The sequence below is a fragment of the Saccopteryx leptura genome, chromosome 10 (genome assembly GCF_036850995.1).
Source record: "Saccopteryx leptura isolate mSacLep1 chromosome 10, mSacLep1_pri_phased_curated, whole genome shotgun sequence".
NCBI lineage: Eukaryota > Metazoa > Chordata > Mammalia > Chiroptera > Emballonuridae > Saccopteryx > Saccopteryx leptura.
The window spans coordinates 62,265,353-62,290,301 of NC_089512.1; the positions used below are offsets into that span (position 1 = coordinate 62,265,353).

The 24,949-nt window shown below is 35.4% G+C and overlaps 1 protein-coding gene across 1 annotated transcript in view; it reads right to left on the reverse strand.

Moving 5' to 3' along the window:
• The window catches only part of DNAH12 (dynein axonemal heavy chain 12), a 399,320-nt gene that overhangs the window by 135,575 nt on the left and 238,796 nt on the right, over window positions 1–24,949 (reverse strand). Inside the window, exons 37-43 of the mRNA XM_066351331.1 lie at window positions 22,158–22,309; window positions 18,990–19,128; window positions 17,867–18,033; window positions 15,770–16,025; window positions 13,557–13,856; window positions 12,824–13,002; window positions 10,186–10,378 (exon numbers count right to left, since the gene is read on the reverse strand). Of these exons, the coding sequence (XP_066207428.1) occupies window positions 10,186–10,378; window positions 12,824–13,002; window positions 13,557–13,856; window positions 15,770–16,025; window positions 17,867–18,033; window positions 18,990–19,128; window positions 22,158–22,309 (1,386 nt within the window). The remainder of the gene's footprint in view (window positions 1–10,185; window positions 10,379–12,823; window positions 13,003–13,556; window positions 13,857–15,769; window positions 16,026–17,866; window positions 18,034–18,989; window positions 19,129–22,157; window positions 22,310–24,949) is intronic.

Consider the following 24,949-nt stretch of genomic DNA (forward strand, 5'->3'; position numbering starts at 1 on the left):
TGCATCCAGTATTCTGGTTTTTCTGGGGGCTGCCTGAAGCACTGATTTCTGTCTTGCCTGACTCAGAATAGTGATAGGAACAGGGCCTATTTTAGAAATGAGGTTGAAAGCCACTGAAAACAGAAGCAAGCACCCCAGCATAATGGAGCAGTAGACTCTGAAGTTCCACAAAAAAGTGAACAGGGGGAGAAAAAGATCAAGGGCAGAAAAAAATAATAGACAGCAAAACCGAAAGCTCATGAGAAGAAAAAGGAAATTAATATAGACCAAAGCATCTGTATATACTACAAAAAGCTCATGCTTGACCCTAAAGATGCTTGTTGTAAAGCCAGTAATCACAGCCACCATCACAGCAGCCTGGCCCATGCAGGTTCTCATTGGATTCGGACAGATGGTAATGAAACAACGGAGCCAAAAACTGGTGGGCCATCATCTTTAATCCTAGCTTGCACCTGGTGGGCAAGTAAAAACACACACTGGGCTCCAAAACCCACTCATTCAGTGCTCACAAAGCTACTGACTTATCCAAGTTTCCTAGAATCAAACGTTTCTAGCTCACTAGCCTTATTCACCTCTGTTCCCCATCTCCTTCTCCCTCCACAAACTCTACACAAACTGGCTTCTCCTTCAGCACTCCACCATCTTGGCTGCTTCTCCTGGCCTCTTCCACGTGGCTTGTCTCTGCTCTCCTCTCTGTTAATCTCAGGAACTGAGAGAGAGCAAGTTCCTGGTCTGCCCCACTTTATAGTGTAGAAATCAAAACCTTTAATCCAATATACAAACAAAGAAGTCTCTGATACAAAGTCACTTATCTGAGGCATAATGGGATTCCTCATGAGAGTACACCACCCCACGTCAAAAGGGGTGGGAAAGGCTTAGTCCTAAAACCAAACCCCAGGCTACAAGGATCCTAGCCGCCCACAGACTGCCCCCAACACATATCAATATCACCTGGGCGACAGGCTTCCATGTGGGCAGTGCCATCTTTAACAAAGTGAGCATAATATATTTTATCTTCCCAACACTTGCCAAAAAAGTTCTGAGGAGTCACAAAACTTCTAGTCATGTTGGGTGGTGTTTCCCCTCTACATAAAGCCAGTCTGTAAAAACTGGGAGAGTTGGCAGTTTATCAAGTGCTCAAAACTGAACAAAGGATCACAAAGCATACAAAAAAACAGGGAAACATTACCCAATCAAAGGACCAAAAAAAAGCTCCAGAAGCTAACCCTAAAGATACTGATCTAGGAACCCTCTGACAATAAATTTAAAATGACTGTTTTAAGATGTTCAATAAGCTAAAAGAGAATACAAATATACATGTAAAGGAAATTAGAAAAACAATGCATAAACAAAATAGGAATATTAATAGATATAGAAACTATAAAAAATAACTAAAAAGAAATTCTGAAACTGAAAAATACAATAACTGAACTTGATAGGTTCAGCTGCTTCCTGTGTAAAGGCCAATAGAGTCGAGAGGCAAGTATTGGTACAAGGAAAGACAATTTATTCAAGAGCCAGCAGCTTGAGAAGATGGGGGAATCTCATCATAAAGACCATTTTAACATCTCAGTGTAGGCAGGGATTTTCATGAATGGGGAAGAGGAAAGCAGAACAAAGGACACAAGAGGAGGTTGTAGGCTCTCACTGAGGGTGCTATATGCAAGTCAACACAGTCTGCTCTAATAATCATCTTGGAGCTGGTCAAGCAATGGTCTGGTGAGCAGACCATTCATCATTCAAAGGTGAGAAGATTTCCTGGAGCTGAAGTGCCTGAAGGCTGGAGTCTGCTTCCTTTGAGGTGAGCCCCCAGAATCCTTTAAGCAAACAGGCTATCTATACATAGGTACATGTAAATTTAGTGGTCATCATTCACAGAAACAGTGGTAAAAGAATGGCCGGGTGAGTTACAAACTAAGTATTTCTCCAGAGGTATTCTACATCAGATTTGATCAGACAGAAGGAAGAGTCAATAAATATAAAGATAGGTCATTTGAAATCACTGAATCAGTGAAAAAAAAAAAAGAAAAATGAATGAAGAATAAACAGTCTAAGGGACAAATAGTATACCATCAAGTGGATCAATAGATGCATTACAGGTGTACCAGAAGGAATAGAGAGGAAGAGGCCAACAACTTATTTGAAGACATAATGGCCAGAACTTCTCAAATCTGAGGATATACTGTATTTCCCCAGGTATAAGACACACCTTTTTTGGAAAAATCTGGAGTCTAAAAACTGGGTGAGTCTTATACAATGGTTGTAGATTTTTTTGCTTGCATTTTCTGCTTTTTTTGTGCTTGTTTTTGCGCTCATTGTTGTAGATTTTTTTACTTGCATTTCTCACTTTTTCACACTTGTCTGTGCTCATTGTTTTGTACTTGTTACTGGTATATTGCAGTAGGTTATGTTTTGCTACGTTTTGCCCAGAAATGACTCAGGAAAAATTTTTGTACAGTGCTGAATTCAAGTTAAAAGTGATCCAGTTTGCAAAAATGAATGGAAATTGTGCTGCTGAACGTAAGTTTGGTCCTCCTCCAACTGAGAAATAAATGTGAGACTGGCTATGGAAAGAAGAAACTCTACTGAAAATGCCATGGCAGAAGAAGGCCATGAGAGACAAGTCAGCAAAATGGACTGATTTAGAGAGGGAATTGAAGATATGGATTGAAGAGCAAAGGGCAACTGGAATTTCTGTGTCTACAAAGATGGTTCAGCATGAGGAAAGAAGAATTGCTGATGAAAAAGAAGTTAGTGATTTCAAAGGACGACATAACTGGAGCTTCAGGTTCATGAAACAGAATAGACTAAGCATGTGTACACACACCAGACTTGCCCAAAAGATGCCTGAAAGCTATGAGCAGAAGGTCCTTGAATTTCATTGTTTTGTCATTCAATGTCGGAAGACACATCAGTTTGAGTTTGGACAGACTGTAAATATGGATGAAGTCCTCCTTCAATTTGATGTCCCAAGTAACAGAACTGTTCATAAGAAGGGGGTGAAAACTGTAACTGTGAAGACAAGTGGACATAAAAAGAGCCATTACTGTATACAGTTGTTCTAGCTCGGTGTTTCCCAATGTGGGGCCCACGCCCCACAGGGGGACAATTCGATAGTTAAGGGGGGCAATTTGAAAATGGACTCAACACTTTAACTCTTTTGCCCTGGGCTATTTAAATGCAATGCTAGATATCGGTGCCAAATTTAACAAAAAATGCAATTCTTAAATAATTGCGGTAAATAATTATTAAGTATAATTTCGTTTGACGAGACCAAAATATCAACTGGGTGATTGGCATCGTCAAGTAAACTTTGTCCTGGGTTCACTGCGGAGCATGCCATCTGCCGCGGGGAACCCCGGACGTTTTAAAAACTCGCTAAACAACACAGTTATTCTCACCTAATTGGCCCATCACAACTTCTGTAGTGTTTCACATCATTCAGTTGGTGTTAATTTGAAACAAGTGTCAGTCAAAACTGTTGTAAAAGCTCGTTGATTTAATAAATATACATATATATATTGTATAGATATAATTGGTAAGTATTTGATTTTATTTTTATCAATATTAAACTCTTTATTAAGTACTTCTTGCATTGGGGCTAGAAAGCACTAATATTTTATAAATATTATTGGGGCTATAATAGTGCATGCACGACAATTTTAATTTTAGAAGCATAACTTTTCAGAAAATTTTGTCAAGTGGAAAAAATATAGATACCTTTTGATTTGTGGTGGTAGTGTAGTAAATGTGTTATATACATTTAAATAAATATGAATTTTTAGTATACGTTTACTCTATGTCACATTGAATATATTTTAACACATATTTTAATATTAGTTTTTAACTGATCTTATTTTTATTATAGCCCATAGTAAAATGAGTGGTGCAAGCAAGAAAAAAACTCGTCAATATTTGGTGGAATATTTAAAATTTGGGTTCATACCCGCTGTTCACGATGAGCGGATTCCTTTTTGTCTTTTATGCCACAATGCTTGACCAACGAATCAATGAAACGAGGTCGTCTTGAGGCGCATTTGAAGGCAAAACATAGTGCTCATATTAATTCAGATTTGAGTTATTTAAAACTTTAAAGAAAAATTTTGAAAAAAGAACAACATTAAAGTCTCTATTTACTGCTCATACTTCAACTAATAATCGTGTTTTTGAGGCTAGTTATTAAATTTCTTTATTCATCGCTAAAACTGGAGAAAATCACACTATAGGAGAGAATTTAATAAAACCGTCAATATTAGCATTTCTTAAAATGGATCTTGAAAAAGATGACAAAGATGTAAAAGCTATGCCACTCAGTAACAATTCTGTTAGCAGAAGAATAGATGAAATGAGTGAGGATATTGAAAAACAACTTATTGAAAAGCTGAAAACAAGAAAATTCTCCTTGCAAATGGATGAATCAACTTTGACAGACAGTGAGGCAATATTGACAACTTACGTAAGATATATTGATAAAGGACATTTTGCTGAAGAAATGTTGTTCTGTAAGATTAGAAAGCACCACTACCTCCAAAGATATATATAATAAGCTAAAAAACTACTTAGATGTCAATGATATACCAATGAAAAATACAACATCTTGTGCTGCAGATGGTGCTCCCAATATGATGGGCAAGAAAAATGGCTGCTTAAAATTGATGAAAGAGGCAAATCCAGAAATGATTCTTGTGCATTGTGTTATTCATAGGGAAAACTTGGTAGCTAAAAACATCTCGTCTGTTCTGAATGAAGTATTACATACAGTAATAAAGTGTGTTAATGCTATTAAAGCTAGTGCCAAATGTGAGCGTCTTTTCAAGCTATTTTGTGAAGAACAAAATGAAGACCATGTGAGACTTTTACTTCATACTGAAGTAAGATGGCTATCTAAAGGAAACTGTTTGAAAAGATTTATGGAACTATTTGATACTCTTAGTGATTTTTTAAGCGACAAACCTGAAATGAAGTATCTGTTAACAATAGATGGTAAAGCATTTGTGAGTTATTTAGCCGATATCTTTGAAAAACTAAATATATTAAATAAGCAACTTCAAGGAACAAATAAAACTCTTGTCGATGCAAAAGCAAAGATATTTGGTTTCATTACCAATATTGAGTTATGTCAGAAACATATTAACAACAAAAACTTTAAACAGTTTCATTGGCTCCAAAAATGTGAAGTAACTGATACCGCTTTACTTGTTATTGTCAATCATTTGAATATTCTATCGGCTGATTTAAAAGAAAGATTTTCTGATTTAAAACAAATTGATTTCCCAACATGGATGATGCAGCCAATGTTAGTGGATTTGTCTGATGTATCAAATATGCAGTATCAAGAAGAACTCGCAGAATTGCAAAATGATGAGTCAGTTAAAGCTTTATTTAATATCAAAGGAGCGATGGCATGGCTTTGTGAGGAAACAGAAATCAAATACCCAAATTCAACCAAATGTGCAAGAAAACTATTGCTACCGTTTCCATCTTCATTTTTAGCTGAATGTGGACTTAGTGCTGTAAATGATTTACTGGTAAAAAAAAGAAATCGGCTGGATATAACACAACGTGGAGACTTGAGACTAAAGCTAACCAAATTGGAACCTAATATAAAATCTCTGTGCAGCAAGCATCAAGCGCAAGGATCACACTAAATTAAAATAATAAATTAATATAGAAAAATCTGTATTAAAATTATTTGGAATTTAAATTTCTGTTTTTCATTATATGTTTTGAAATTTTACTTACTGTGTTTTGTTAACAATTTCATAGTGATTTCTTCCTAGAACCTATCATTTATGTTTATTAAGTGAACAAATCAATTTTTTAATGTTAAAAATTATGTATGTTACATAGGGGGGGACATAAAAATTTTAGAAAGGTTAAGGTGGGGCATGGCACAAAAAAGGTTGGGAAACACTGTTCTAGCTGGTTGTGCTGACAGAACCAACCTGCCTCCTACGCTGATTTTCAAACACAGAACAATGCCAAAAGAAGACATTCCTTGAGGAGTGATTGTCCATGTTCATGACAAGGGCTGAATGGATCAAGATGGGATGAAGATCTGGTTTGAGAAAGTTTGGAAAAGGAGACCAGGTGGGCTCTTATGCAAACCTGCTCTATTGGTGCTTGATCAGTCCAGGGCACACATAACAAAAAACACAAAGAAGATTGCTGCAGAGCAAAAGACAAAACTAGTTTGACATCCCAGCTCCAACCACTTGATGACAGCATTAACAAACCCTTCAAAGCTGCCATGAGAGATGAATGTTACCAATGGATGAAGTCTTCTGGGGACAATTTGACACCCGCAGGAAGAGTGAAGAAATCAACTGTAGGAGAAGTTTGTACCTGGGTAAAAAGATCCTAGGATAATATCAAGATTGAGATAGTTTTCAAGTCATTTAAGAAGTGTGGCAGTTCAAATGCCATAGATGGAACTGAGGACGAGGCAATATATGAAGACAGTGAATCGTCATCAGACACAGGTGAGGACAAGCTAATGGATGGGAGTTTTGACAGTGATAAAGGAGTTGTATGAATTTTATAATGAATAAAACTTGAGTTCAATAACTTTACGTAATACATTTCTTTTTTCAAATTTCAGGCCCCAAAATTAAGGTGTGTCTTATACATGGGAGCATCTTATACATAGAGAAATATGGTAAATGTATACACCAATCCAAGAAGCTTACAAACTCCAACTATGATAAACCCAAATAGATCCATACACAAAGTTGAAATATAATCCATTATAATCCAACTATTGAAAGCCAAGACAAAGAGAGAATCTTGAAAGCAGCAAGAGAAAAGCAGTTTCTCACATACAAGTGAGCTTCCATAAAATTATCAGTATATTTTTTAGCAAAAACCTTGCAGGCAAGAAGGGAATAGGATGATATATTCAAAGTGTGAAAAGAAAGAAAAATCCTGTTAACCAAGAATACTATATCTAGAGAACTATCTTTTTTTTTCTTTCTTTTTTTTTTTTTTTTTTAGAAAAGTAACTCTAACAGGGTGACATTGATCAGTGAGAGTACACAGGTTTCAGGTAAACATTTCTATAGCACTTGAACTGTTGATTATGTAGTACATGCATCACCCAAAGTCAAATCATTTTCAGTCACCTTATATTTGTCCCTCTTTACACCCTTCCCCACACCTGCTCCCTCATCACCTTCCCCCTGGTAACCACTTCACTTTTTTCTATGTCCATGACTCTCAGTTTTTTATCTCTGCTATGTGTAAAATCATACAGAGAACTATCTTTCAAAAAAAAAAGAGAGAGATTAAGACTTTCTCAGATAGATGAAAGCTGAGGAAATTCATTACCATTAGACTTGTCCTTCAAAAATGCTAAAGGGACACTTTTTTCAAGTTGAAAATAAAAAATGCTGGACAGCAACACAAAGCCATATTAAAGTATGAAGAATAGAATATACACAAAAGAAAAAGAAGGGAATCAAAGCATGTCACTACAGATAATCAACAAAACACAAATAAAGGCATTAGGAGAAAAAATAAGGGACAATAAAGCTACAAAATATTAAAAAAACAAGTAACAAAATGCTAATAGTATAACCTTCCTTATGAGCAATTATTTTAAATGTAAATGGATTAAACTCTCCAAAAGAAATAGATTAGCTGAAAGGATAAAAATACATACAGGATCCAATGCTATGCTGCCTATAGGAGACCCACTTTATTTTTTTTAATTTTTATTTATTTATTTATTGTATTTTTTTGAAGTGATAAGTGGGGAGGCTGAGAAACAGACTCCCACATGTGCCCAACCAGGATCCACCTGGCATGCCTACTAGAGGGTGATGCTCTGCCTATCTAGGACATTGCTCCATTGCAACTGAAGCCATTCTAGCACCTGAGGTGGAGGTCATGGAGCCATCCTTAGTGCCTGGGCCAACTTTATTCCAATGGAGCCTTGGTTGCAGGATGGGAAGAGAGAGATAGAGAGAAAGGAGAGGGGAAGGTTGGAGAAGCAGATGGGCGCTTTTCCTGTGTGTCCTGGCCGAGAAACAAATCTGGAACATCCACATGCCAGGCCAATGCTCTACCACTGAGCCAACAGGCCAGGGCTATTGGAGACTCACTTTAGATCTAAGGACACACAAAGGCTAAAAGTAAGAGGATGAGAAAGATGTTCAATGCAAATGCTAACCAAAAAAAGAGCTGGGTTGCCTGACCTGTGGTGGTGCAGTGGATAAGGCATCAACCTGTAGTGCTGAGGTCACTGGTTTGAAACCCTTGGCTTGCCTGGTCAGAGTACATGCGAGAAGCAGCTACTATAAGTTGATACTTCCTGCTCCTCCTGCCTCCTTTCTTTCTCTTTCTTCTCTCTAAAATCAATAAATAACTTTTTTTTTTTAACAGAGACAGAGAGAGAGTCAGAGAGAGGGATAGATACGGACAGACAGACAGGAATGGAGAGAGATGAGAAGCATCAATCATCAGTTTCTCATTGTGGCACTTTAGTTGTTCATTGATTGCTTTCTCATATGTGCCTTGACCGTGGGGCCACAGCAGACTGAGTAACCCCTTGCTCAAGCCAGTGACCCTTGGTCCAAGCTGGTGCACCTTGCTCAAACCAGATGAGCTTGCGCTCCAGCTGGCAACCTCAGGGTCTTGAACCTGGGTCCTCCGCATCCCAGTCCGACACTCCATCCACTGTGCCACTGCCTGGTCAGGCAATAAATAAAATCTTAAAAAAAAAAGCAGGGTGGCTATTCTAATATCAGACAAGGTAGACTTTAAGTAAAAAAAACTCTGACAAGGGATAAGAAAAATTATACAATGATTAAATATGAAACAAACATTGACAAAATTGAAGGAAGAAAAAGCAACATAATTGTAGGAGACCTAAACACCCCAACTTTCAATAAAAGACAAAACCGGACTCTAGATCAATAAGAAAATCAGGATTTGAATAACTATAAACCAATTAGACCTAACAGACATACAAACCACTCCATCCAACAATAGCAGAATACAGATTCCTCTTAAGTGTGCATAAAACATTTTCTAGGATATCCTGACCAGGCGGTGGTACAGGGGATAGAGTGTCGCCTTGGGATGCTGAGGACTCAGGTTTAAAACACCAAGGTCACCAACTTGAGTGCAGGGTTGCCAGTTTGAGTGTGGGATCATAAACATGACCCCAGAGTCGCTGGCTTGAGCCCAAAAGTTGCTGGCTTGAGCAAGAGGTCACTGGCTCAGCTGGAGCCCCCCAGTCAAGGCACACATGAGAAAGCAATCAGTGAACAACTAAGGAGCCGCAATAAAGAATTGACATTTCTCATCTGTCTCCTTTCCTGTCTGTCTGTCTGTCCCTGTGTGTTCCCCTGCTCAACCCCCCCAAACACAAAAAACACACAAAAAATAACAACGATAACAAAAAACATTCTCTAGGATAGATCACATGTTAGGCCACAGTGGAAGTCTTAAGAAATTTAAGAAAATTTAAATCATATCAAGCATCTTTTCTGATGTCAATGGAATGAAGCCAGAAATAAATAGCTGAAGAAAAACTGAAAAATCCACAAATAAAAACTCTTAAGTAACTGATAGGTCAAAGAAGAAATCACAAATGAAATTTTAAAATTCCTTGAAACAAATTAAAATAAAAAACCAACATATCAACACTTATGGAGATGCAGTTAAAGCAGTATAGTTTTAAACACTTTCATTAAAATAGATCTCAAATGCTACCTTTTCTTCAAGTTAACTTTTAGGATGCAGAAATTTAGTATGTGAGGGTCAGTGAAAATGAAAAAAGTCCAACAATATCTCCCTTCTGTTTTTTTCACTTCAAGTCCCTTCTCTTCCGGGGCCTGAAGAGTTATATACACATGAGGATAAAAGCCCCAAGTATGCACTGCATTGTTCCATTGGTTACTGGGACAGCAAAGACAGCTCCAAGGAAGCTAAACTCAACTTCATTTTCCTCACCAGTAAATACTAAGACAACTATATCTGCTGCATTGCATTGTGCCTATAAAATGAGACCATGTATGTAAAGCACTTAGGACAGTGTGCAGCCCACACAATAAGTACTCTATGGATAATATTATTATCACCAGTGTATTCAGCACATAGTTATTATATAGGTTGGCTCTCTATTTACAGGTAAAAGAATGCACTAATATTATTTTAGACTAGATTTATTCATACTTTTACCTTCAGATCTTCTCTCCACTCATTCATACCATAGCTCTTAGAAATTTCTGGTTGGAACATATGCATTTTTGCCATGGATGTAGCCAGACGAGTTAAAGATTGACGACCACTTCCTCCAAGTCCAACAAGCAAAGCATTTCCACCAGACTGCTTTAGAATTCTACATATTCGTGATAAATGTTCCAATACATACCTATAAAATACCAATACTATTATTACATTTGAAAGTATAAATGTAAATGTATATATACATATAACTATTGTTTTACTTTCCTAGAAGGATAGCATTTGCTGTGCCATATCAATTTTAAAGAAGTAATCATCAATACCACTTCACACCTGTCAGAATGGTGCTCATTAACAAAACAATACATAATAAGTGCTGGTGAGGATGTGGAGAAAAGGGACCCCTCCTGCACTGCTGGTGGGAATGCAGGCTGGTGCAGCCACTGTGGAAAACAGTATGGAGATTCCTCAAAAAATTAAAAATCGAACTGATTTTTGACCCAGGCATCCCACTTTTAGGAATGTATCCTAAGAGTCCCAAATCACTGACTCAAAAGAAGAAATGTACCCCCATGTTTATTGCAGCATTGTTTACAATAGCCAAGATCTGGAAACAGCCCAGGTATCCATCAGTGGACAAGTGGATTAAAAAACTTTGGTACATATACACAATGGAATACCACGCGGCCATGGAAAAGAAGGAATTCTTACCTTTTGCGACAACATGGATGGACCTGGAAACTATTAAGCTAAGTGAAATAAGCCAGGCAGATAAAGAAAAATATCACATGGCCTCACTCATTTGAGGAATCTAATGAACAATGTGAACTGAGAAACAGAATAGAGGCAGAGGAGGGATCAAAGGGACCAGAGGGAAAGCAGACAGAGGGAAAGGGTATGAGAGGATGGGATCAGAGAAGGGAAAGAGATTGGTGAAATTATATATATATAACACAATGTTATAGAGAGCAGGAAAGCAAATCCTAGAGGGAAGGGGGGAGGGTGCTGGGGGAGGGGGGGCAAAAAGGATGTTGAGGGGAACAGAGGGGTAGGGGGATGTATTCGGTGGAACACTTGAATCTATGTAAACACAATAAATTAAAATCAATTAAAAAAAGAAATAATCATCAAAAATGTGTGACTTTTCAAAAGCAGTTACAATTGGATCATTTGATGCAAAGGAAAACTAAGTACAAATTCAGCAAATATAATAAATTATAGAAATAAAATGAAATTGTAACCTCTTATACTAGAAGTACATTGTAGCTTTTATTGAAAACATTTCTTCAGTTATTTAATAAAAGGATTTCTATGTGAGAAAAAAAGAAATCAGGCCCTTGCCAGATTGCCCTGTGGATAGAGTGTCATCCTGGCATGCTGAGTTTGCAGGTTCAATCCCCAGTTAGGGCATATACAAGAGGCAACCAATGAATACACAACTATCTCCCTTATCTTTGTCTCTCTTCCCCTCTTCTTCCTTCTTCCTTCTTCTCCTTCTTCTTCCTGTTCTTCCTCCTCCTCCTCTTCTTCCTCCTCCCCCTCCTCCTCCTCCTCCTCCTCCTCCTCCTCCTCCTCCTCCTCCTCCTCCTCCTCCTCCTCCTCCTCCTCCTCCTCCTCTTCTTCTTCTTCTTCTTCTTCTTCTTCTTCTTCTTCTTCTTCTTCTCTCTCCTTCTCTCTCCCTCTCTATCTCTCTCTCAAATAAATGAAAAATATTTTTTAAATGTGAAATCATTTACAAAGTAACAAAGTCAGGAAAGATGGCCTCACTAGTAATAAGGGAAATTAAAGTTAGAGCCATTCTCCTTAGAGTGGCTAAACTTACCAAGTTTGGCAATCCTAAGTATTGGCAAGGGAAAGGAACAATGTAAGCTCTTAAAAACAATAATCATTTTTGAAGGCATTTTGGCAAAGTTTAGTAAAGTAGAAGATGCTTATACACCATGACACAATAATTTCGTTTTTAGGAGTAGAGCCTAGAGAAATTCTTACACAGGTACCCAAAGACACAAGAACAAGAACATTCAAACCTCTTTTATAATTGTAAAAACTGGAAGACACCTAAAAGTCTATCTAAGAAGAATGACTACATCGTGCTACACTTACCCAATGTAATACAATAATGTAGCAAAAATATTACTTTTTGTGTGTGAATATACAAACAATATAGAATAAATCAACTTGCAGAAGAGTACATACAGTACAATACCATTTATATGAGTTTTAAACATGCAAAATAAGCATGCACACATACAGGAGTGGGCAAAAGTGGGTTCACAGTTGTGAGTATGCAAAATAGTTTATTCTTATATTATTTATTAATTATTGTACTATTTTCTGTATGAAAAACTGTAAATCTACTTTTGCCCACCTGTGTGTGTTTAGGAACACACATGTATAGTGGAAGTCCAAAGAGACACATTTCCTTTCACTCCTGCAGGGTACAGTGGAGATGCAGTGAGGGAAGGTTGCTATATAAGAGACTTTAAATAAATTGCTAACATTTTATGTTGTAAGCTCAGTTTTGAGTATAAGGTTATTCACCACAATTTTTCTTATACCTTTTTATACATTTAAAATATTTTACAATAAATTTTTACAAACTAATTTCAATCATTAATGCCAATGTAAGTACCTAAAAATAACAAGATTCATTCTTGTTTTGTGAGTTTGATTATACTCATCTAAGCACTGATCCACAATTTCACTAAAATGATGAATATTTGGAATTTCAATATAAACTCTGTCATCTCCTTCAAGGTCAGGATTCATATAGTCACCAAACATAAGATTTCTTAATTCCTTTTCAGTTATCTATAAAACGAAAAACAACAAATTATAAAACAAAATTTTTTCTAAAATAAGTTTAAGAAAATATAATGCAAATTTTGTTTTATTCCTGTTATAGGATGATTATCAATTATATAATTCTTTTAAACATTAGGGTAATAAGTAATATAGTTGTAAAATTAATATCTGGAATTATATTATATCCTTAGGAAATTTTAAAAAGTGGTGTGTTTTTTTTTCTATTTAAAAAAGAAGTTTCTCCCACCTCCCAGAGGCTGGAGAAGTCATTCTGAGTGATTCCCATTTATTGAGTAGTTACTTAGGGATGGTCACCATGGTAAACTTTACATTATATCATTTAATCCTTATCATATAAAGTTTTATTCTTTAAATAAGTTCTATGTTACATACAGAAATCCTCTAAAGACAAATCTTCTCAAAATAAATACCTATTTATGAGGGAAGTTAAAAAATTTATGATCATTAAGAAGCAGTATTTTTTAAAGATAAGAAGAGTGTAACAATTCATGCTATTGTACTGTTTTAACTTACTGTTTTTAATCACTAAATATACTCACTGGTGCATTCTCTTTCCTCAAATGTGAAAAGACACTATCAAATGATTCTTTAAAATGGTCCTTTATAACAACTTTGGTTAAACTGAATAGCCAGTACCGATCCTCATCATTAATGAGGCGATCATAAAACACTCGAAGAACCTCATGCACAAAGAGCCGAATCATGGTGTGCTTGCTCTCCACTGCGTCTCTTTCAATGAGTAAGCAGCCCTGGATGACACGTGAATAATCCCTCAAGTTGAAAGTATAATGAGATTTTGTGGGAGTGGGCAAAAGATTTTCCATGGATTTCTTATATATCTGAAAATGAAAAAAGCAACAAAGCAAAAATAAAATGCTTATAATCAGCAAAGCAATATAACAAATTTTATGTTATATAAAATATTTAATTATCTTATCAAATTTTATTAGCTTGGAAAATTGCATAATACTTAAGCCTAGCATGGCATATATCTGGGGTTGTTTGTTGTTGTTTATAGCACTCAACAACACATTATGAATTTGAGGGAACTTAATATTATTTGATTCTATCCAAGCCCAAGAAGTGACAATGCTTTCGATTCCAGTTATTATGACAGTCCCTTTTAAAGGCAAATGACTTGGGACTAAGTGGTTAATAAAAACTTTAACAGAAAGTGAAATCAGGTAACTCATTCTGAAGCATTCCAAATAAGGAGGAGGATGAAACAATTTCCTTCTAGCCACTATTGACTTTAAAACAAACTAATGTGTTTTTTCCCTTTCCTTTTTCTTATTTATTCTTTTTCTCCCTTTTTCCTTCTATCTTAACTGGCTATAATATGTAAATAAAGTATATTTTTACTAGATGTTGATTCATCAAATAAAGTTTTAATATTTTCTTTAATGAAGGTAAATTAAATATAATTTATAATGTAGCCTGGGAAAAAAACAAATTAACTTATTTTTTATTCATGTGTATTCTATGATTCACCTCCCTTCCCTAACCCCCACACTTGATAGGTCTATAATGCTTCAAAGATGGGGGTGGGGTGGGGAGATCCATTCTGTAGCCCATTCTGCCTCACCAACTCTCTCCTCTTTTCATGAGATGCCTGAAGCATAGATATAATTTTTTTTGAGAGAGAGAGAGACAGGAAGGAAGAGAGAGAGTGAGAAGCATCCACTTGTAGTTGCTTTCACATTAGTTGTGTATTGAGCTTCTTGTACGTGCATTGACTGGGGTTATGCCAGTGTACCCTTGCTCAAGCAAGGGGTTGCTACCTTGGACTTTTCATACCAGCAACCTTTGGGCTCAAGTTGGTGAGCTTTGGGATTGTGTGGACAATCCCGCACTCAGAGCCAGAAAGCTTGGGGATTCGAACTGGCTACCTCAGCATTCAGGTCAACACTTTATCTACTGCACCACCACTAGTCAGGCTCATATTTTATAAACAGAATCACTTTTCTGTATCAGATTAAGTATAGTAATTTCAATGTACTATCTCTTTGCTTATAGTTTCTATATTTTAACAGCACAAATTTTCCACCAACAAGAGAACTTTATTTACAAAGATGCTTCTAAGGGGGAGCTTTTAGCTCCAGTTGCAGTGAACCCCACTTTATCAAGGCTCCAGAAGGCTTTTCAATGAGATTATCACTGATTTACCTTGAATACATTTTTCCCTTCACCATTAGCTCTTTGGCCATATAGGCAGTCTTGTTTTCTGTTCCCACCCTCATGTTTCCTTATACCTTTATTTTTTCACTGCTAATCTTAAATTGCGTGATTTGGATAAAAATAATATATTCATAAGCTGCTTAGGTTTATTTTTTAAGACACACATGAAGAAAGTGAGAGAAGAGAGAGAAGAGAAAATGTATAAATACCAGAGTGGGAATCTGACAATTAGGGAAACATGTACACTGTGGTATATACAGGTTCTGGATGGTTTTCTTCTAGCAGCCTTGAGAAGGAGCTATCACCTCTAATTTTAGTAATTTTGAAACTGAGTTTCTCAAAAGTCATATTACTTACTTAAGTCCATATAACTAAGAAATAGCTCAGGCAAGGCTCAAACCTAATTAGTTTCCCTAATTCAAAGCCTATGATCTCCCTGTTCTCAAGCCTTCTTAACAGCTTCTCTGACACTGAAGACCAAAGTAGATGTCTTAGGGAAAACATGTTAAAAAAAAAAGTAAGGACCAGATAAGGTATATATATTGAAACATGTTGTACTGCATTCTTTGCTCACCTCCATAGTCCCACTGACAATTTGATTTCCAATTAAAAAGTACTCTGGAGGAAATTCATGAGTCCTAAGGTAGAATGCTACAATTGTTGAGAAGATGCGGACCATTGTCTCGTCACTAAAAGTATTAATAGTGCAGATGTTGAAATGTCGAATAAAACGGGGAGTGACTGGATTTCTTCCACCGCCTGGAGGGCCCATGGCAGCAATCAGCTCTAGGTCAACCAATGTGATTTTACTTGTGTCCTTAAGGTCATACCTTGAAAGCACATAGAAATTGAAAACAATCAGTTATAAAGCCAATAAGATGGAATGAAATGTAGATCTCTCCAGAAACTTAATCTGATTTTAGCATCTCTTCAAGAAAGAACTTTAGATAATGCTTGGAGTAATGGAGATTTTTTTTTTAAGCAGCACTCTCTCTTTTCAGTGACACTCATTCTGTTGTCCAGATTCTGGATATCTAAAATATCCCTTCTTCTTACCCTCCCCTTTTTATTCTCTTACTCTGCTTTTCCTCTTCTTACTCCAACTCTTGAACATGGATGAGAGATAAATCTTGTTTGTAGCTGGTTATAGGTAGGGTGGCCACATGTCCCATTTTGCGTAGAACAATGCTAGTTTGTGTTTGTCCTAGAGTAATTAATAACACTCCCCCTTTACTCTCAGGAATGTCCCAGTTTAAACAATAGATTTTATAGTCATCCTATTTATAGCAGTCCTGATTTTCTCATGTCAAATCTTCTGAGCACATAAGAATATCTAAATAGTAACTATACACATTTGTTATATAAAAAGGGAACATTAAGGGATAATAAATCTTAAAAAAAAGTTTTAAATCAGAAAGGTTATCTAAATGGCTCAATTTACCTTGAACCACTCAGTAGGAAAGGTTCTGACTCCCAATAGCCTTTAAGACTTTTAATATTGAAGTTCTTGCAAAAAATAGGGGAGGCTGATAGGAGAAATCTATATAGCCATTTTTTAGTCTAAGAGCACACTAGAAAGTATGAAAATATGATTTAGTTTTTGGTAGCAACCAAAACAATAAGGAACTAGCTGAGTAAACTATGTCATATAACTAAATAGTATTAAAAGTCAATAAAATGAATAAGATAAATAACATGGACAGGAGTTCAAGATATATATTTAAGTGCAAATAAGTTGCAAAACATAAGTAATATGAGTCTTTTTTAAAAATAAAAGTGTATTTAGGAAGAAAAAAAAACTTGGAGGAACAGAGAATACACTATAAACAGTGCTTATTTCCTGAAGGCAGGATTTCAAAGGCTTGCAGTAACAACAAAAATGTATTTCCAAAATAGGACTTAGCTTCAAAATTAGTCTACCCTTGCCTTGAGATAAGATCATGATATATTGGGGATAAGGAAAGTGTATTTAAGAGAAGAAAATGAAGAATTAGTAATCCTAACTAAAAGATACAATATCTTACATGTTGGGAACTAACTGTATCATCAAAAAATGGGGTGGAGGGAAGCACAGAATAATCTATGAAATTGCTGTTAAAACTAAGTCATCTCAAAGATATGGTAGCCCCAATAGTCACAGAAAAAAACAGAATTTAAAACAAAGGGAACATAAGGTGCTGATTATAATTACTTAGGTTGGCGACTACCCATAAATTCTCAGCCCTGGGGGAATAGTACTTTGAAAGGTATCTATAAATTACTTTCAATAATTGAAAACAATAGATGACAAAGAAAGAATTTACTACATTGTTGAATGTATATATTTCCTATACATTATTAATCTGTTATCTAACTTGCATGTTCAAAGGGGGGTGGGAATGTATAAAAAAGATAAAAAAAACGGCCTCAGATGGGGTTACTGGGTGGATCCCAGTCAGGGCGTATGCAGGAATCTGCCTATCTCCCTTCCTCTCAACTGAAAAAAAAAAAAAAAAAAAAAAGTATAGAAAAAGCCTCCCAAAATATTCTGTATAGGAAAATCAGAGCATCCATTCTCTTTCATAAATAACTTGAAAAAATGTATTATTTTATTGTGAGAGAGTAAAATAAAAAAAAGAGAACAAAATAATGACTTCAGCATGTCTAATTAAGATTTCAATTAAATAGTTACCAATTCCCACAGTCAAAAAATTGTCGCAATAATTCAATAGGAGGTTGAGCTCCATATTGCTCCAATGCAGGCATATTCATGTCATCTATAAAAATTATACACTTCTTTCCCATAGGTGGTCCAAAAACTCCTTTGCGTCTTTTATCCAGTCTAGCCATAATAATGTTCTAAAATATAAAGAAGAAAGTATAGTAGCCATACTTAACACCAGAAAAAAATAAAGAATTTAAGTCTTAAGAAAATAATGCCAAGCAACACTATGTGCATGTGTTTATTTATATTTATTCACCTTTAGAGTAATCAAATTTCATATTCAACAGCATTCAGTCAGCATTTATTGAAACCCTGCTGTGTCCTAAAAATTGTTACATACATATATATTTATATATTTATATTGTATATACGGGCACATATACACATAAAATAATTTTCCTCACTGGCTATCCCAACATAGCTATTAACTTTAACTTACTCAAAATCTAAAAGCACTAATCTAAATTTGTAAGATTTTGAGATTAAGGGAACTCTACAGGTTTAAAACAGTGCAAATGAGCCCCATAGGTTAAGAGAGACTAAATAGACAAAAATTTAGGAGTGGATGATAAAAATGGTGACTAGAAAATATCTCATACAATACTTTATCTTGGCATTTTGGGGGGTAAAAATGGGATGACAGCTACACGATCCTTGTTCCAAAAGGTCTATAATAGTCCATGGTTTAAAAGAGCTTTTACAAACAGAGCTTCAATAAGCAGCAAATACTCCTAAGGAACATCTAGGAAAGTCTAGAAAGTTCTCTCTCCTCTCTCCCTCTCTCTTATACTGCCCCCTCCCCTCTCTTATACTCCCTTCTCCAGTTAAGAAATTGTTGATTCTTCATGGGCTTAAAAAAAGGTGACAAAGCTCAATAATCCAATGTTAATGCAAATACATTCTCTCAAATGTTTGTCCCCAAAACTTGACTTTTAAAACTTGTAATGCCAAAAATAAAAATTTTGAAGTTTTATTTAAATTCAAAGAAGATTTACACAGCTGAGATCAGTTCATATACAATTTTAAACACTAATCAAATAAGGCAAAAAATTGTTAAGTATAAACCTATGTTTCTGGCTTTAAAACTAACCTGAACCTGGTTGGCACTGGTCCTTGCAGAGAAACTAACATAAAAAGGAAAGTACTTGTCTTTTTCCAAGTGATTCATTAGCTTATCCTTCACGTACACTGATTTTCCTGTACCCGTTGGACCCACAAAAAGCAGTGGCCTTTAGGAAAACAATGAACATATCATTCAAAAGGGAAAAAGACAGAATACATTTCTACTAAGGGAAATTGGAGTTAGTTGAAAATCAATATAATAATAAAATCATCTTCATAAAAAATGCACATTTTAATCTTTCTTGTATCACAAAAGACTGGTAAAGGATCAACTAGCATACATTTCTACTTACTGTTACTGAGACTTTAATAGTAGGAAACTATTATTTGAACAGATGTAACATTGCTATAAGCAAAACATTCCTAAAACAAGTCATTATAAGCTTAACTTTTCAGAAAAGAAAGCCAAAGTTTGTCTCCTCAGAAAAGTGATGTGTTTGTATTTTTAGTTAGAAGTACAGGCAAGAGGGTGCCGTGTGGAACAGACTAATGGCATGACGACAATGAGATAGGCTTAGGTTATTTAACAATAACTTAAAATTATTCTTAATAGCATAAAATTTGTGTGAGAAACTAAATGACATGTGAACTCTAAATCGAACAGTTATGTATACCTGTTAAGCATTTCAGCGTCAAGTTAGAGTTACTAACTGAAAATACTTGTCTAAAATCAAATTCTAGACCTGGTCGGATAGCTCAGTTGGTCAGAGTATTGTCCCAAAATACAGAGGTTGCTAGTTCAGTCCCCAGTCAGAGCACAAACAGGAACAGTATGTGCTGTTCCTGTCTCTCTCTCTGTTTCCTTTTCTTCCTCACTAAAATCAATAAAAAAAATTTTTTAATTAAAGCAATAAAAAATAAAACTCTAAGGAGTTCTCTGTTCAGAGGGACTTCAAGCAGAATTTCTCATTCTTGAGTGATCATAACTTGTTTGGAAAGGAAAAAAGTCCTATGGACATATGTTCACAGAACTCGAAGGAATCCAAGTTTGGGAAATACTGATTTAAAAATTAAATACTGTCACTTTGTATGAAAATTTGGCACTACATAATACATAAAGACAAATCAAAGGCTAGCACTAAAACTAAGCAACAAAATTATCATTGAAGTCGGGAGGCAGTCAGACAGACTCCCACATGTGCCTGACCGGCATCCACCCAGCATGCCCACCAGGGGGCGATGCTCTGCCCATCTGCAGCATTGTTCCGTTAAAACCAGAGCCATTCTAGCACATGAGGCAGGGGCCACACAGCCATCCTCAGCGCCCCAGCCAACTTTGCTCCAATGGTGGCTTGGCTGCAGGAGAGGAAGAGAGAGATAGAGAGAAAGGAGAGGGGGAAGGGTGGAGAAGCAGATGGTTGCTTCTCCTGTGTGCCCTGGCCAGGAACCAAACCCAGGACTTCCACATATTGGGCCGATGCTCTACCACTGAGCCAACAGGCCAGGGAAAAATTAAAGTTCTTTTTGAACTACAGTAACCTCTAAGAATTCATCTATGTGTCCCAATTTGAGTAACATCAGCCTTATGAAAACCTATTTATTAAAATAATTTTAATAAATAAAATATTGTTTTTAACTTGGGGTCCATGAATCAATTGAAGAAATTCTTAGCATTCAGAGAATCTGTGAACTGGGATGACAAAATGTCATTTTTTAAAAAAAATTTTTATTTATTTATTTTTTTTTTTGAGACAGAGGGACAGACAGGGAGAGAAATGAGAAGCATCAAGTCTTCGTTGTCACACCTTAGTTGTTCATTGATTGCTTTCTCATATGTGCTTTGACCGGGAGGCTACAGCAGAGCAAGTGATCCCTTGCTCAATCCAGTGACCTTAAGTTCAAGCCAGCGACCATGGGGTCATGTTTATGATCCTAGGCTCAAGCCAGTAACCCTACACTTAAGCTGGTGAGCCCATGCTCAAGCCAGTGACCTTGGGGTTTCAAACTTGGGTCCACTGCATCCTAGTCTGATGCTTTATATACTGCGCCACCACCTGGTCAGGCAAAAAGGTTATATCTTTACTTTCCCTATTCTTAACTAAAATGAAGCAATTGTATTAATAGTACCTGTGTCACAGACATTACACTAAATAATATAACTGTTAGTGATAACACAAAAATATCACTTATACCATGACTTCTTAAAAATTATGATAATCATCAGAATCACTGCTCAATCTTATTATTAAATATGTTCATAAAGAAGCACATGTATTACTACTAGAGCCCAAATTTGTTCAATATTTTAATAAATACATTTCAAGAAGTGGTTTCCTTTGTAATCCTATGTTTTTATTACCCACTTAAAAGCACTGTTCTGACAAATGGTTCATAGCACAAAGAACTCCCACACTAGTGCTTTCCTTGCCTAAGAAAGTTTTAAATATTAGCCACTAAACACAAAAGTGCAACTACAAAATAGGGAGAAAATGATGTATCTCATGAGCTATTTTTTTGTTTTTGTTTATTAAACAAGATAAAATTGTCACAAAATTCATTCAGAAACAAGATCTTTATAAACAACAAACCATGACATTTATGCATCTTATGTAAGCTTCTCTAGTTCAAATAGTATTAATGGTAAATTATGCTTCATGTTTTAAAAGAAAAAATAACTACAAAAATATTTTTAAGAAGTTGGTATGGATATGCCTATGGTATGTGCTAGGCTAGTTTTTTGATCAATTTCATGTATTTTTTTTTATGTGCTCTTCTGATTTTAGTCTAAGTTTTTCATGTTCATCTTCAGTTAGGTAGAATTAGGACATATTAGAAAAATGCTAAATTTAATGGAAGAATGTGGATCATGGTTAGTCTTACCTTAGAAGTACAGTGAACCTTTGAGCAGAATGCAAACCAATTTACAGAACACTGATTTTTAGTCTGTTACAAGTAAAAGACATACAAGATAGCTTATGATTCAACAAAGCATGATGTCAAAGGCTTTGGAGTAGGCAAAGGAAATCTGGATTATAGGTTAGCCACTAGTAACAGATGTCACTGTGGACATGTCAACTAGTCCCCCAAGGTCTCAGTTATCTGAAAATGAATGACTTCAAAGTTAACTTCAAATATCCTATGGTCCTATTATAATGGCACTATTATGTTTATAGTGAATGTTATAAGAATTTCTTACTTCGCATAGGTAATACTCAAATTCATTAGAAATGTATATCTAATTGTGTCCATTGTAGGGACTATGATATCTTGAATCTTGACACGTTTATCTCCCATAACAGTACTTTTAATTAATTCATTCCAATGGATCCAGTGACCTCGGTTTTTCAACTATAAGAGAACATAAGTTTCAAAATATTAAAACCATACACTTGCTATCAGAGAGGCTCTTCTTAACACAGTTATTTCTCATATTTGCTTTTAAAAACTTTATACTCTTTCCACTTTTTAGTGTGAAATAATAGATTCATTCAAAATAGTGTATATAACAGTTTTAAGTCATAAAGCAGCTTAATAAACATCCATGAATCCACTACCCTATTTAAGAAATATTTTTCTTTAATTTTCCTTTCCAGTGATAATCTGAAGAACATAATGAAATTTAGCTATCACAAATTCAACAAATCTAGAATTTCAGACATTTTTTCCACCGCCTCTTCTTAACACTCCAATCTTTCTAAAAAACCTTCAAGATGTCCTTTCACATATATCAAGTATTATTTGAAAGACACTCTGATATAGCTCAAGTTACAATTTACTGAAGTTTAACTTCATGTTTTCATATTTTAAAGCAAAGGGGAAATAATCCAACTAGAAACAAAATATCATGTGAACTCACTGTTTGTTTCTCTAAAATTATTCTCTTTGGGATTTTGATCCAGGCTGATATTCAGCAAGGATGTATCAAAATGACTGATCTGACTGTTACAAAATTGAAATTTTTCTGAGTCAGTGGCTAAATAGTTGCTGTCCTGAGAACCTGAGTACCTCCCTAATCCATGCCCCTCTCCTCCACCATTATCTTCCTTTCCAGATTGCTTAGCCCTTTCCCCTGAAGAGCCCACGATTTCCTACCATCAAGCAACAAAGGGGTTAACACCTGGCAAACTAGGAGGTCTCTTGGACCCTGCTTTAGTGCTACTGCTGGCATGTAAAAATCTATTAACTATTTTCTAGCAAATTGTGTCTGGAGGATAGTAATTTTGCAAGGTTGGCTAAATGTTTCCTTAGTAATTCACATTCTTAATATTTTAGGTTTCAGTTTTTTAATTTTTTCAAAGTTATATAGGCATGTATTTTTGTAGATGACATGATACTATACATAAAGAACACTAAAGAGTTCACAAAAAACTATAAAACCAATAAATAAATTCAGTAAAGCTGTAGGATATAAAATTAATATTCAGAAATCTGTTCTCTTTCTATACACTAATAATAAACTATCATTAAAAATTTAAAATACAATCCTATTGACAATTAGATCAAAAAGAAAAAAATACCTTATAATAAATTTAACCAAGGATATAAATGATCTCTACTCTGAAAATTACAAGGCATTAAAGAGAGAAACTAAAGCAGATAGAAAAAATAGAAGCATATTCCAAGCTATAGGAGAAGAACTGACATTGTTAAAAATGTCCACATTACCCAAAGCAAACCTATAGATTCAATGCAATCCCTATCAAAATACTAATGGCATTTTTCACAGAACTAGAACAAATAATCCTCAAATTTACATGGAACCACAAAAGGTCCTCAATAGTCAAAACAAACTTAATAAAGAGGGAAATATTAAAGAATCATGTTACCTGATATCAAACTATACTATAGTAATCAAAACTGCATGATATTGGCATAAAAACAGACACATAGATCAATGAGACAAAATAGAAACCCAGAAATAAATTAACCTTCTGACTTAGCTCTTGGTAATTTTTTGATTCTTTGGATGTCTCCTTGGGCAAGGGAAACAAACAAAAAATAATAAACAAATGAGACTATATCAAACTAAAAAGTTATTGCACAGCAATGAAAACCATCAAAAAGTGGAAGATCTTCACCAGTGATACATCCAATAAGGAGTTAATATAAAAATATATATAAAGAACTCATACAACTTAACAACAAAAAAATAAATAATCTGATTAAAAGACGGAAAGAGGGCCTGAAATAAAAACACAGCATGGAGCTTCCTCAAAAATTAAAAATAGAACTATCATATGACCCAGCAATTTCACCTGTGGGTATTTATCCAAAGAAATCTAAAACACTAATTCCAAAAGATATATACAACCCTATGTTCATTACAGCATTATTTACAACAGCCAAAATATGGAAGCAACCAAGTATCATTGATAGATGAATGGATAAAGAAGGGGTGGTACATACATACAATAGAATATTACAAGGCCATAAAAAAGATTAAAATCTTGCCATTTGCAACAACATCTATGGACCTAGAGCAGGCACGGTCAACATACGGCCTGTGGGTCGGATCCAGCCTGTGTAATGAGTTTATGCAGCCCACGATTTTAATATCTCCGCTACTTTAAAATCTCAGCTACTCAGAAGTGGAAGCGTCTTTGATTATTGGAAATTGAGATATTTAAGAAGATAGTGATACGCAGAAAAGAATTCCGCATGTGACTAATCTAGGGTTAACTGGTTGAATAAATTTGCGATACTTCTTTATTTAAAAAAAAAAAATTCCATTATAAAGATTTACAACTTTTGTACTTGTCTGTACTCAATATGAACTGTTTGACATTTAGCGGTGATGTGAAACCCACATTCTTTTAGGCGGAGTTTGCTAGGGCACCCCCACGGTCAAACAATTTGTTATTTTTGTGGTCAAGTGTGCTGAATCAAGTGGCATTGTAGCATAGACAACAGCTGCAGTTGATAACTGAAAACGTGTCCAGGCTGTTTGTAAAACAAAATAATTGTTTTATTTGCAATAAACCCCTTCAA